Source organism: Lichenostomus cassidix, chromosome Z (assembly GCF_008360975.1).
Source record: "Lichenostomus cassidix isolate B80296 chromosome Z, HeHo_3.0, whole genome shotgun sequence".
Classification (NCBI taxonomy): domain Eukaryota; kingdom Metazoa; phylum Chordata; class Aves; order Passeriformes; family Meliphagidae; genus Lichenostomus; species Lichenostomus cassidix.
Genome location: NC_139511.1, coordinates 33111162 through 33126253, shown reverse-complemented (window position 1 = coordinate 33126253; position 15092 = coordinate 33111162). Strand labels below are relative to the sequence as shown.

Here is a 15092-nt window from a genome sequence, read left to right as displayed (position 1 = left end):
TGCTCCTCAACCATCACTTTGAGAGCATGTCCCCATTAAGTGGAGATGGGAAAATCAGTATAGGAATCTGACCTTTTTCTTCTGTCTATAGTGAATTTATGAAGCTTAAGGAAGAGAATTAGGCATTCGCTAAACTGTACTTAAAGAACACAAAGTTGTAATGCTCTTTGACTGCTAGAAACAGGCCGAACTTCTGACAGTACTGTACAGAAGTTTTCATTGTCTTCTGTTCATTACATCCGCTTACTACATCTTTTCTCTCACTGACAAATCTGTGGTGTAACCTGGACCATTTGCTCTCCACTTACTCTGAAGTAGGTTAGCAAAGGAACAAAGGAAGACAATTGATTAATCAAGTTCATTTATCTGAGATCAAGAAACTAGAAAAAACAACTTCACATAAATAAATTTCACCTTTTTTTCTTTTTTTATTTATCCTTTATTTAGTAAAAGCACCCAAAGCTGCATTATATTAACACAAGTAATAAAGCTTTCATGTTTTATTCCTACCAGTGCATTTCCAAATCCAGGTGAAATGCCAAAAGTACTGCCATACCTTGAACACAGGGTGTAGCTCACAATGATATACAACATACAAGTGAATCCCAATGTAATAAAAAAAACTTGCAGTTTAGGTGTGAAACCTGTAACTTAAGCAATTGTGGCCATTTTTATTTCCACAACGTACCCTAACAAAACAGCGGCTGTAGGATAACGTACTTCATCATACTTGTTGCATCACTTTATTGAATACTCCATGTTTGATGTACAACTTATAGCTATAGTGTGTGTTGGCTACAATGCTACAATGAGAATGTGTACTGCTTGTATTACAGAAAGGGGTCATGAAATGTATGGACATGTCTGCGTGTTTAGCAAAATGAAACAGCAATACCATAAAACTGCACCACATGTGAATATTGTAAATGATTAAGTTATAAAGTCATTCATTCAAAAATCCAAATATTTCAATGAAAAAAAGTATATAAAATGTAGTAAAACATAAATTACATTTAAAGATCTGTACATGATTCATCCTGCAAATAGAAGCACAAAAACAGCACCTTGTACAGTATTGCTTATTTTGGTCTTCTAAAGTTCAAGGGTAATTTTTACTAAAAAGTCAGGAAAAAACATGCAATCCAGCAGTAACTGTGGTAAATCAAGTAAGTCTAATAACCCCGCACAAAACCCAACACTGTTACAATGTAGGAACATACATGTGGAGCCTTTTTCTATACTTGATAACCAATATGCAATTAAAGTTGGATTTCTTAAGTTAGTGCACACCTATAATATCCCCTACAATATCCCCATTTTTGGTTAACAGTGTATTAAGGCTGTTTGCTGCTGACAGTACACAGCAGAGAAGGAATACTTTCATCCACAAATGCAGTCGGATGATCTCATTTGGAAGCTTCTGTCCCAGTCATTCACCGGAAGTGATGAAAGAAAACCATCCTTTCTCCTCTCATGTTATTCCACAAGCTGTTGTGGATACTTTAACTTTACGTGAGTTCAAAATCATTTGGATTCATGGCAGAAAATTCCATTGAGGGCTATTTAGCAGAAAAAAAATCCACTTCTGGCTTGGGAAGACCCTAAGCCACAAATTGCTGGAGGCTGGGGAAATACCCTGGGAAAATTCTACAAGGGAAATTGCCCTTGCAGTCTATCCCTGGGCAGGCATTATCAATAGCCTTTCAAGACATCCTACTGGGCTGGAGAGACCCATGGTCTTGCTCAGCACAGTCAATTTAATGTTCAGTTTCCCCCCTTTTCTTGTTATTGTAATACAAATACAGATCATTATTCTCAACTTAGTTTTTCAGACTCAAAAAGCAAACAATCTTGTGTCCATTATGTCAAAGAGATAAATACTACAAACTAAGCTGTCCATCACATCCAGGGCACTTCTTTATGCTTAGAGCAATTTTGCAACCATAGTTGGATTCCTTTTTGTGTTATTGGTTTAAGCATAATTCACTAACATTACACTCACATATCATGATATACATGATGTGCAATGCTACTCTGCAATACGTTGCACAGCAACAGTACATATTTGAAAAGCAGCTTCTATCAAGAACTGTAGGACAGTAAAAAAAGATTAAACCCAGCAATTCTATACCATCGTATTTGAAAAATCTGATGGTGGCAACGGTCAATAAACCTGGTATGTCATTACTGCTGCAATTTACAAGGATGTTACTTTTTTTAGTTTTGTTTCTTTTGAATCAGATCAAAATCACTCTGTTAAGCCTAAGGATCTACTGTATCCATGCATGGAAGTGATGTGGAACTCTTAGCAATGAGGCCAAATTCCTTAGGCTTCTGATTGAATTTCTGCTTCGTCCATCTGAAGTGTGTCATTATCACCCAGCAATTCTGTTTCAGGCACAGAGCCCTCTTCTTCCTCCTCCTCCTGGACAGGGTTCTGGGCAATATCTTCCGTTCCATTGTGTGTGTCATCTGTGCCTTCTGACAGCAGAGCAGCCCTGTCAGCCACCGAGGCGTTGGAAGGTGCCGTTGTTACGTAGCCTGTGCTGGTAGATCCGCTCCCGCTGTGGTGGGAGCCTGGCTTGGGAATGATCTGGGGAGGTATCTGCTGAGGAGCCATTTGCATTGGAATTTGGACGGGATAAAAATTTGGCAAGTAAGCACCATAGGCAGGCATTGGCTGGTAGCCATTGACTGGAATGTAGAGTTGAGGAGGTGGGACCATTGGTCTCATCTGGCCTTTCATTTGTATGAACTGCGGTTGAGGGAAGGCTGGAGCTTTCTGCTTTGGTCCAATGTATCTAGCATTGCTGACATTGCTAACAGGGCTTGTGCTGAGAGAACTTGTTTGTGTGGTGTTGCTTGCCCCAGAAGTTTGCGCTGAGCTGTTGTAATTAGAAAGGTTTCCCCATGTTCTTAGTCTGTTATGTATATCTTTAAATCTTGGTCTTCTGTTGGGAAATTCATTCCAACACTCCAACATCAAAGTGTATATCCATGTGGGGCAGTCATCGGGACACGGCAAAACCTGTCGGTTCCTGATCATCTCAATGACATCCTGGTTAGAATAACCACAGTAAGGCTGCAGGCCATAGCTGAAAACTTCCCACAACACAACTCCGTACGACCATATATCTGAATCAATAGAAAATTTGCCATACATAATAGCCTCAGGGGACATCCACCGGATAGGAAGAAGGGAATTTCCCATCAGTTTGTAGTAATCAGCAGCATAAACTTCCCTGAAAAGGCCCAAATCAGATATTTTCACATTCAGTTTATCGAACACCAGTATATTTCTAGTGGCCAAGTCCTTGTGGACAACATGGTGGCTAGAAAGGTATTCCATTCCTGCAGCTATCTGAGTGACGATATGAAAAAAGTCTGCTGGTTCCAGAGTGGATTTTACTGTCTTGTCATCATCAGTGCTGCCAACATCCGAATGAGGGGACCTCATCACCAAGAACTCATGGAGATCACTGTGGGAACAATAACTAAATATCATACTTATAGGTTGTTCCTTTGTCACTATTCCCAGCAAACAAACAATGTTTGGGTGCTGTAATCGTGATCTCATCATTGCCTCATGTTTAAATTCTTCCCGAAGAGCCAGTTCTGCTTTGTCTTTAAGTGTCTTAATGGCAACAGCTTGTGTCTGTTCACCTGGTGCTGTACCAAAGAGATGCCCCTTGTAGACTTTGCCAAATCTCTCCTCTCCGAGTTCCTCCATAAAACGCACAGTGGACAGATTAATTTCTTTAAGCTTAGCCTGAAATGAAGTAAAGACAGTCAGTGAAAACTCACCATGTTTTCTGAACAACAGAATCTCTTATTAAAGAAGATCTCCCAGTGGTTAGATCTCTAAAATAAACATAAAGTGGGCCAACAGGACTTTTCAGGTTTTGTGTATTCACATCGGTCTATTGATTTCACAGTTAACCTTGAAATGAGTTACACTGTTATCAGAAGTATAAATTGAATTACACTGCAGGATAATGGGTATAATTATTTTAACAAAGGAGTGGCCACATTTCCTGCAAGCTAAATTAATATTGGACTCAGAGTAAATCTGGCAAGCAATGGCATCTATTAACTGCATCTCTACTTTCTCTGCAGACCAGCCCCAAGCTGCCCAGAGGAGACCTGTCAGAAAAGCACTGGCTGAGGAGGCAGCAGTTTCAGAGTGAACTGAAACATCCTTTTCAGCAGAAGAAGGAACAAAACGTCTCTCTTTCAGCTCTACAGTAGCACATAATGCCCTTTCTTCTCTGTTGCACTACAGGAACGGCCCCTGGCCACGGGCAGCTGTGTACAGTACCCTGCTGAGGAACCTTGAGTTAGCTTCAATAAAGAGGGGGTTAGAATGGGAGCAGAAGGAGGAATTTCTTCCTGGTACTTGAAGGAAAAGGTTGCAAATCCAAGAGTGAGAAATCCCCAGATCCCTCCTCCTGTGGCTGGGAGGGAAAGCAAGGATGTTTGTGATGGTGATGTCTGGGTCTGTCCTGACCAGTAACGGATGGAGGAATCCCTGACCAAGTGAGGTGTAGCTGGCACAGCTTCACACATAGGATGCCACAGCATGAGGGAGCAGGGCAGGCTGGGGAGATGTTTTAGCAGGTGATTTGAGAACAACCTCTGATTTTAATGTCCAACAGACTGAGTTAGTGGACTGAGCTGGAAAATTTCCAGTGCAGTTCAGGCTCAGCCTTTAAATATTCCCATTAACGCACAAAATGAATGCAATTTGTTACAATGGGTAATATTCTTTAACAAATTATGCCAATTGTTGATGAATGTTTGAACATATGTTGCCAATTGTTCCAAAGTAAGCATTGTTTTTTAAAGTTTGCATCTTGTAAATGCTGTGTTTAGAAATTCAACATCAGCTCTGAACAGGATTTTAGTGCAGAGATCAGATAGTTGACACAGAAAATCCTATGCAGGAGCTGACATCTGTGGACATGACTTCAGAGCCCTTTTTCTTTCAACATCCTTTGTGATACACAGCCTTGGAAACACGCTGCACCCCATCTCAGCTCTCCACTCACTTGTGGATCAGAACACCAGAGGTCTTGAACTGAAGGATTAGACAAGAAACCCCACCATGCATCGTGCTTTAAACAGGCAACTGGGCCACGTCATTACTAGGAGGAAAAATGAGCTGCAGGTTGATGACTGCATCAGAAATAACAATGTTTCCAGTTACTCAGAGAGCAGGCAGAATGGTGATTGACAGGTAAGGACAAATGCCATCAAATACTTTGTGCTGAAACCTGTTGCCCAAGGCCAGGATTTCTGGGTACAGCTACCAAGTGCAAGACCTGGCTTTACCTGATGTAGATGGCCTGCATAGTATAAAAATAAGGTCACTTACAACATTACTTGATTTGAACCCAGAAAACCTGAGATGCTGAAAATCATGACATTTGGAAATATGTGGGCCGAAACAAATTGTGTAAGAAATACCTGTTTGTGTTGATTAATGAGTGGCATTTCCATGTCTTGGCTGGGAGATGCCATCAGCTGGCGGCGCTGTGGTGTAGCAGCAGATGCCTTCTGCTTGTTTCTGCACATGCAGACCAGGAAGAAAAGGCAGGCTATCACCAGAGGGATGGCAATGCTGGGAACAAGGATGTAGAGGATTCCCATTTTGCTGTTGTCACGTGGACCTGTTGAGCACAGAAACGCTCTTTGCTTACAATATGTATTTTTAAGGCATTTGATACTACAGCAAAATATTATGATCATCAATATTATATTTTAATATAATAATAAAAGTAAACTATACCCTGAAAACAGAAGACACATTACCTTCTCCCCTTTTTTCGTAATTTTCCATTAAATATTTCAAAAAAGCTTGAACAGACATCACAACAAGCAGTATGAAGATAAACTAGGAGCCCCACATTTAATGTGTGGGCTGTAACAGCATGTGGTTAATTTTACTTTATTTTTGAGGCTTCCAGATGAGGACACTGCAGAACACAGACCAGAGTATCACTGCATTATCTCGTTCAGGGCGTAAAAAACAAGTGAGCAGTCTCTGTGACAGTATATCAACCAATGACCTCAGTGTGACCCCGTAGAACAACACAGTCTGACCAACTCTCATAGCTTCAGCCATTTCATCAACACCTGGCCCATTCTTTACCTCCACTGGTGGTACTTCAGCCCAGAATAAAATTAATTTTGCTTCTCATTAGCAGAGATATTATTTGTTCTGTACATAATAGAATTGCAGAGCTTTTATGTTAGAGACTGACATGAAAGAGTCATCACTACACTTAGTTCTGGAACCATCCTCAAATACTTTTCACTTAAAAATTAGAGACTCTAGGAGAGCCTAATGATGTCCAAAATGTTCGCTGGAACTGCCTGGGATGTTTTCTGTAACCTGTGGTTTTGCTATTTGTGGCAACTGCTTTCACCATAACCATGTCCCAGTATTATCTTTACCCTGTGTTACATGCAATTATAAATTATTATAATTTATAATTGCATTATAAATTATTATAAATGTCAGATCATTTTACTGCAAAAAATTGAAGTAACTAAGAAATTTGATATTAGTTCTGAGCAGTTTTAGAGATTCAGGTAATCCACTTTTATGGCTTCCATGGCATACCTGTGTCTTGCTTTGGGAAATATGCTTTTCTTCCTAATGAAGCACATTATTAACTGTCATGTCCAAAGACCATTGGCAATGTGCAAAGTCTGTACCAACAGAGGTAGCTGAGCAGAATAGCATTGAGCTGTGAGAGCCGTTCTTTTTATTTTTGCAAAGAGTTGTGCAGTACAGAGCCACTAGCAGCTAATATAGGACTTTTCTGGTAAGATCATCTGCTTTATGCACTTCAAACAGCTCTTTTTCTGCACTTCAAATGGGTTTTTTTCAACCAGGCATGGTGCTATGTCTCCCTCTATAGGATTTGAAAATCCTTGCTGTCTGCAAGATGTCATACAGAGCAAGAGCAATGTACCCTTGAGTAGCATGAGCAAACCAAACACACACAGGTGATTTACATGTGTAATCTGCCATTTGATGAGTCAAAATACAAACTGCAGTATTATCATTAATTATTACTTCAGACTAAGCCTCCAGCATATAAAAAAAAGTGTCACAGTATCTCACAAGCTCCGATTTCCAGAAAACATTAAACAATTACGATACAAAACGAAGCTGCTGAAAGTTAAACATTTAAAAGCTTAACCCTCTTAAAATGAATTGTAATAATCAGGAACATTCAAAATTACACAGGATTCAGGATAGTAGTAGGGATAAAAAGAAAGAGAATACATACTACAAGAAGGTATGTCACACAGTTCCATGCGTACGTTTTTGTTCTTTGTAAAACACCAGGGACCATCCATTTGACCTCCAGGATTTCGACAATACGCATGTCCTCCACCTAGCTCTGGAAACTGTGTGCTTGTCAGATCATGGTTGTGGGGACTCTGTGAGTCCCAGAGTTGACAAGTGTGGCCAGACTTGGTAACACTGACAGTGCCTCTGTAGTCTGCTCCAGAACCATTGTAGCACTGATGATCTAAAACACAGGGTTTGGGAAAACGTTGGAAAAACCAAAACAATCAAGGGACACCAAGACCAAACCAGTTGAAGTCCACACAACATGTATGCAAAAAGTACTTAAATTTAGGTACTTCAAGATTTAAATGAAATCTGTTAGTTTTGAAATTTCAGTTCTGTGGGTATCTGTATTTTTACACCCAGTTAGTTCTGGATTCTGTCCTGGAATGTCTCAGCTCTATGGTACACACATGGGTACTCACAATTCTGAATTCAAATTGAGACTAAAGAGCATGTATGGACCTTTAGCTACAGAACATGGTAAGTTAAACTAAATTAGAGATAAAGTTTTCCTTCAGGAAATGTCCTTAGATGTCAACAACAGAAACTTTTATTTCTCATAATCTTTCCATTTTCTTCACACTGCTCACTTGCTGTAGAAATTAGTGCTGCACTTTCTAATGCCTCTTCCCTATTTTACCTTGTTTTCATCTTTAGAAATAAAGGGTTCAGGCTTTTCTTCTCTTTACATGCATAATTTTCATATCTGCTGAACTCACATCTTTATTCTTTGTTTTGCTGCTATCCTTTCTTCATATTCTGAGTGCTTGTCTTCTATATGCATCATCTGAGTTGAATAATGCATTTTCATGCATGTTTGCAACATAACCTTCTCCACTTTTCTGTTCTCCCCTCTCCAGCCTTCAGGAATCCAGCTCTCTCAAACCCCACAAATACTCAAGTTGCAGCTGTTCTACCAGCAGCAGCATCCCTGGCTCTGAGGACCACAGACAACTTGTGCTAGACTTTTTATTGGTTTTGATCTCATGCCTTTTGCTTGATACCTCTTCCCTGACTGATTTGTCTCTGTCATTGTACTCTCAGTTACTTCTGCTTCTCAGTTACACTTCATTATTAACATAAAAGCACAGATCTAGTCTTTCATGGCGACCATTATGCCACAGCTCCTGTTTCTAACTGTGTATCCAGACAACGGATATTCTGAATAATCTTACCACACTTGGAGCTTTAAACATCTTTGGTCTCTTGAAGTTTTCTTGCTGAACAATATACAGAGTTGTGATCAATTGCTGTGAAATGGAGTAGTCAGAAAGACTGTCTGCATATAATTAGTGACAACAGAACAGCCCTTCTACTCCTGGATGTAAGTATAAATTCATGGAAGCAAGATCCACATTTTCATCCATCCTGTGTGGGTCAAGAAAGACAACTGCAGCCCATATTCAATTCACAGGATTAATATTCTTGTGGGATTCCATATAGAAAGAATGAACACTGGGTGTTTTATTTCTTCACAGATCTTCCAGTGAAGCTTCAACAGACTATTTAACGTTTATTGATAGGTAAACAAAACTCGCAAATAGATGTATGGGGAGGCTCACCCAAAAAGGCAAGGACTGAGCCACAGGTGAAGGCAACACACAGTTGTCCCTTGCAAATCTGCATCAAATCAGCCATGTGAACACAGAGTTTTATAGCCCAGGGTGGTTGTTATAACACTCTCTGGTGCAAGCTGCATCCTTTGGCTCCCTTGCCTAACTGTACCGTATAACAGTGCAATATTACGGTCAGTATTAACAAGATAAAAATGTGTAGTTCAGTGCTTTCTTTACAAAAAGAATGGCTGATAAAGCACTGTCTCTCAGACTCAGTCTGAGGAAGCAACAAGCCATCCTTTTCCCCAGTGATGAAACACCCCAACTTACATCGGCTCAGTCTCTCCACAGGGATCCCAATTCTTATGCAGTTGGCAGCTTCCAAGGTGTCAGGTCGTGGGAGGTCCTCACACTTAGGCAGCTGTAGCTGCATCAAGATGAGGGGGTTTGACCTAGCAATGTTGTACTCCTGCCTACAGAGATCATTTTCCAGAACTTCGCATTCATCCCGGCACAGCTCCCGAGGCTTAGGGGTCCGAGAGCGCTCATCACACAGGGGGAACACGAAGTGGCAGAAAGAAGGGATAGCGAACTGCGAGCACTGGTCGGACAAATGTGTCGAAGTGCCAATCATGGTAAACGCAGCTGCAAAGGAACAAAAACATTGGTAAGTACTGATTCACAAACAAGAGAAACAGCTCGATTTTCATGCTATATGCCTTTAACACCTTTATTCTTTCCTTGAGGGTCTGAAAGCCTACTGAGCAACAGGCAAACAAGGTAATTTCTGTTGTAAAGGAGAGTTGACAAATACGGGAAGAAAACCCAGCATCCCAGTGTTCCTCTGACATCTGCACAGAGCTTGCAGGACCTCAGTCCTTAGGAAGTAACCCATGTGATTAACACTGCTCAGAATGCAGCCAATTGGCTAATTTTAACTTGTAAGGATCAAGAGCAAAGGCAAAATACACCTGCCGGGGTACTGGTATGTACTTTCAAAGTTCCTAATTAACTAAAATCTGAACAAAGATCACCTAACTTCTTCCTCCTCTGGACATTGTGATAAATAAACAAAGTGTTTTTCAAGTCTTGTCAGGCAAAAAGAAGTGTACCAGTGATATTTGGGGAGATGTAGCTTATAACAGACGTGAGAAGCCTGACAGGCAGCTGCTTTGGGGAAAATTAATGTAATCCGTCTCAGCATGCTGATCACATTAAGATGAATGTCATAATGAGTTAGGAATGTAATTCTCCCCTTCAGCTCTCAGCACCTACACACTAGCATCTATCTCAAGTTTTCTTGCACATTGCAAAGAAATGACAAATGTGCATGTGCATCATGTATCTGGTGCTCAATCAACCTTTAAATGTAGGAACATTTACGTCCCCAGTAAAGCATCATTTGTGAGTGAGAGTCGCTAGACTGCATGATCCACCAACTCACACTGTAAAAAGAGAGGAAATGTCATTCAGCAGTCTATTTGCAACCCACAAATAAATCGTTTCTTGTCCAGCTCTCTCCTTGCAATCATCTATTTCCTACAGACACATGCTATCAGAGAGTCTCTTCCTGAACATCAAACAAGCAACAAGCAACTCCAAATCCAGCCTTTTAGACAGTTTACACCTTTGCTTGTTTTAATTCAAAAATATTAATGCAGGAACATAACCATTTATCAGTCATGTTGGAAACACTGCATGCAAACAAACCATCAGGCCTCAGAAGATAGCTGTGACATATGCTTGTCACAAAGGCTAACAGGGAAAAAATAAAACCGGAGGATTGAAGCAGTCACTGTTGGTTATTTGAAACCTCACACTAAGTTGTGTCAAGGCAATGCATTACAGAATTTAGATCATCATGAGAGAAGAGTGCACAATTTAAAATCACATCTTTGTTTTGATGGAATGTGCAGAAGCCAGCACTACTGTGTGGTAGCATCTAAGGGGTCTATACTTTAGTTATTAAACAGGTATTAAACAACACAGCAGAGACCTTTCTAGCCAAAAACATATACACAGGTCAGGCATCAGGTCTGCACGCGATTCATTGTTGGCCTTTCAGTCTTCCAAGCCATGTAAAAAGCTTTTCTCCAGAAATGTTGCTTCTTTTTCTGAACAAAGGCTGCAATTCTCACACAATCACATAGCCAATCAGCATGAGGGGGCACGGATACAAAGAACATGTATTTCTCACATCAGCACAGCAGGGAAATGGAAATCCAGAATGAAAACTCCCCACAGATGTAACCTTGCTAAATGTTCCTGACATTGGACGGTAGGTGTCCTCACTTCCCATGCACATCAGAACACAAATATCTACCATCAAAAATTGCATTTAGGAGGTATGGACAAAACTATCAGCAAAATCCCAGCAGCAATAATTCACTATTTTTTTTCCTTTGCCTAAAAGGTTACTGCAATTTCAAAAATACCCTCCCATTTGGGTATAGAACACCCACTCTTGCAATACTTGCTTTACATATAATATGACTCATAAGAACCAACAATGCTATGTAATCCTCAGGGTAATTTTGCACAATGTGTTGGTATGTCCTTCAAAAGTATACAGTTTGAAAATGCTGTGCTGTTAACAGATTGCTGTTATTGCCTAGCTAGGCACTGGGCAGCTCTACATGGCTGTTCTTAGTGTCTTCCTGAAAGAGAGCATTTCAGAAATTCTGAAATTCTCCTCAACTCCAGAACAGAGAGTTCCAGCACCCTAGCCTTGGAAATCTAACCAATAACTGGTAATATTAGAAAACCAGCAGCCAGGTCATCAATGCACATGTTCCATAATCCAGGAATAAGTAAAACTCAATCAATAAATATTTTCTGGATTATGTAACATTTTTCATTGTTTGGTTTAGTTTGTGTTTTTGAAAAGAACATTATGAACCTAATTCACAGAGTTACAGATTTAATAAATTCAAATAGTTGAACATTTCCGTATTGCTGAAAAACATCCAAAGAGGACAGAGATTATGTAGCTGGGAAAAAAAAATAGTATTACTAGTATCTGTTAATTAATTACATAACATTTAAAGGGGCTGGAATTAAAACAGAGTACAGGAAAAGAGAGGGAGGGAGGGAGGGAGGGAGGGAGGAGAATGTGCATAATACCGTAAGTAAAGGTCAGCATCTGGATTTTGCCAGTCCCAGAATCTGGTCACCATTTCAAGAACAGAAAAAAAATGGACCTGGATTTCTGGGTTAATGATGAGTCTTTAAGGTAATATCTTTAGGGAGTTAGATTTGACAAGTGAAGTTAAACTCTTTTTGGCAACTTTTTGCTGAAGTTGGAGAGTACATTAGTGAGCTGTATCTGGCCAGATGCAAATCAGCTCCTGCTGGACTGAATTAATTTGCTATATATTATGACAAACAGTTTGCTCTATTCCATGGGTTCATTCGCCTGTTCTCTTTTGTGTACATCAGAGTCACAGCTGCTAATGTCAGCTAACCGAGATCCAGTGAAGAAAACCTCTGTTGATGTACAACCTATTAAAAGTCATTAAGGTTTTGGATGCATGTTTTTGACTCTGTACAAAAACTATGTTCAGAGAAGATTAAGCATAGGCAGAGCACAGCAAGGTCAGCTTTTGCTTTATATGAACCACTGTGAAATCCAGACTCTGCCAGAATTATGCAAAAAGGAAGAAAGCCCAAGGGAAAGGCCACCATACATTTTTTCAAAAAAATAAAAAAATCAATACCTTTTCACTATGTCAAAAATCCATTTAAAAAACTCAGAATCTTATTTTTGAATCCATCATACAAAAAGCTCCAGTTTAAACTTGAAGCTGTTACAAAGTCAGTAGTCTGACATTTTACTTAAGGACATGGAAGACGCTTTACACATTACCACATATACTCATCTTCCTTGCTCCAAATTTTACTAACTGCTCAAGTGGGACACAGGCTCACCCCCTCTAAACCTTAATATAAATACATATTCATCATTGGCTCACAAAACTAGAAGGATGATAGTGCTGTTTATACCTGAATTGGATACTTTCATGAATGTTTCTTTCTCCCTGCTAAAGAGATGTATAAGCTTACCAGTAATTCGGTTTTCAATTTCCCCTTGCATCTGGAGGGAGTCCACATAAATGGTTCTGTTTCCAATGATTCGTGCACACGCAATTCCCCTATATGGCTGACAGAACCCATCTTCATGGTAATCTTCTCTGCAAAAGACATGTTAGGATTTTATATGTGGATGTCTCTCTGCCCCAATGGATTTTTACAAAACATATTCTTATACAAGTAGAAAAACTCAAAATGCTGTAAATCTGAAACTGCCCCATTCCCCAGGTGCAGCTTTTTCCTCCAATTCTCTTACCTTAGAAATATTAATGAGGGACCCTGTAAATAGTTCATTACAGAAGGAAGAAAACAAAAGCCAGAATTCATTTTAAAATAATAAGCTAATAATAATGGGATTTGACAGATGAATCTATTAAAAGCCTTTAGACTGAGAGAGGAACATAGATCTAGTTACATGTCGCCATGCATTTTTGGCATCCAGCTGTATCCCATAAAATTAGGCAGTTTGTTCTCTTCTCCCACTTCTCTCTCCTGCTCTTCATTTCCTGTAGTGGATAGCAGAGGAGATCTTGCCAAGCTTGAATTAAATCATGGAATAATTTTGAACTCTGAATTAGGTAAACAGAATAAAGAGTAATCAAGGCTATAACCTCTTTTCCTCTTCTCTCTTGTAAGAGTTAGTGCCAAATTTATCTTTCAACATGTATTTTAATACAGTTTTCAATTCAATGAGGCTTTGGGCCTTTCACTCCCTTACATCAACATAAATATTTTGGCACAAAAGCCCTAGCCTAAAGGCTCAGTGGTTCAACACTTCATCCCCAAAGCCCCTGTAAATAATACAGGGCTGAACTGCAGATCATAACTGTCACAGCACTGAAAAGGGCCTTCAGAGTGAGAGCACCCTCAGAGTAAATATCCAGTATGCCACGTGTTTCCTCTAGCATGGCAAAGCCCCTGCGCTAGGATTCACCAACCTGCTGTATTCACACAATGTGAATACACACAACTGCATGATGGACCAAAAACAGGTATCAAACATAATCTAAAAAATGTGTGTCTAGACTAGGACATCTAAGAACTTAATCAGCTTTGTATATAATTGTTCAAAAGTCTGAGGTACCTCTCCAGTACCAGCAATTTTTGAAGTCTTACTCCTACTACAAGGTGCTCCTTTGCACCTTGTACTTTATTGTCTTCAGATATCAACACCTGTTTTGGTCACCCATGTTCCCAATCCTCTTACAAATATCTTCACTCTTCCTTCCGGTGCCACATGAGCAGGAGAAAACTGTCAGTGACTACATGCAAAACCCCATAGCTTCAGCTGGGACAAATCAGCATGGAAACCTGCTGCCTGTACAACAGCTAGCCAACATCACCCAACACTATGTGTGCCTTCTGCAGCCCCTTACACTGATACCTTACTCTGTCTTAAGAATTTTCCCATTTTTCCTCTGCTGTGTCTCCCTGATAAGGCCTATCTCTTCAGGGAAATGTTACCAATATTTCTTACTCTTTGGCAGTGGAAAGTTGGGCAGGACTGTCTGTGGAGTGTAGCCAAAAGGTGGAACCACTGATCACCACTTGAGCTGCATCTCCTTTTCTTCCCAAAAAGACAATGACTAAGCAGGACTCTAGATAAGCCATGGTGATATAAAGTGTATCACGTAGCTGTTATCCAGATATGGCCTTTATTTCCTATCACAGTATTATTGTTAAATATTCATAACGCAACATTTTGTCTACGAGCTCTGAAACAAGTTCTGCTTCTGCAAAGATATGTAAGTTTTTGATTACAGTGGATGAAGTATAGAAGGAGTCTTAGGATCAACTACTCCCTGCAGTGACATTCTTTCATTCTTACAACAAAACCTGTAATTTTGCAACAATTGCATCATGCCTGAAGGGACAAAAATATCAAAGCATTTTGTCTGTGCTTGTTTTATGATCCTTGACCACCTCAGTAGGAAGTCAGCAATTCCCAAAAGGAGCTGAATGAATATGAAACCTCTATTTGACCTCTTTCTCAAGAGTAAATTCATAGCCCTATCCTGCAGAACAAAGTCTGCAATGTATCTTACTGAAACTGTATCTCACACTTCAGGTCTCAGTTC

At 39.9% G+C, this 15092-nt stretch overlaps 1 protein-coding gene across 1 annotated transcript in view; it reads right to left on the bottom strand.

Moving 5' to 3' along the window:
- Positions 1-415: 415 nt before the first annotated feature.
- The window catches only part of ROR2 (ROR family WNT receptor 2), a 169732-nt gene continuing 155055 nt past the window's right edge, over positions 416-15092 (bottom strand). The window contains exons 8-12 of the mRNA XM_085043445.1: positions 12988-13115; positions 9256-9570; positions 7302-7547; positions 5467-5669; positions 416-3769 (exon numbers count right to left, since the gene is read on the bottom strand). Of these exons, the coding sequence (XP_084899571.1) occupies positions 2327-3769; positions 5467-5669; positions 7302-7547; positions 9256-9570; positions 12988-13115 (2335 nt within the window). The 3' untranslated portion in view covers positions 416-2326. The remainder of the gene's footprint in view (positions 3770-5466; positions 5670-7301; positions 7548-9255; positions 9571-12987; positions 13116-15092) is intronic.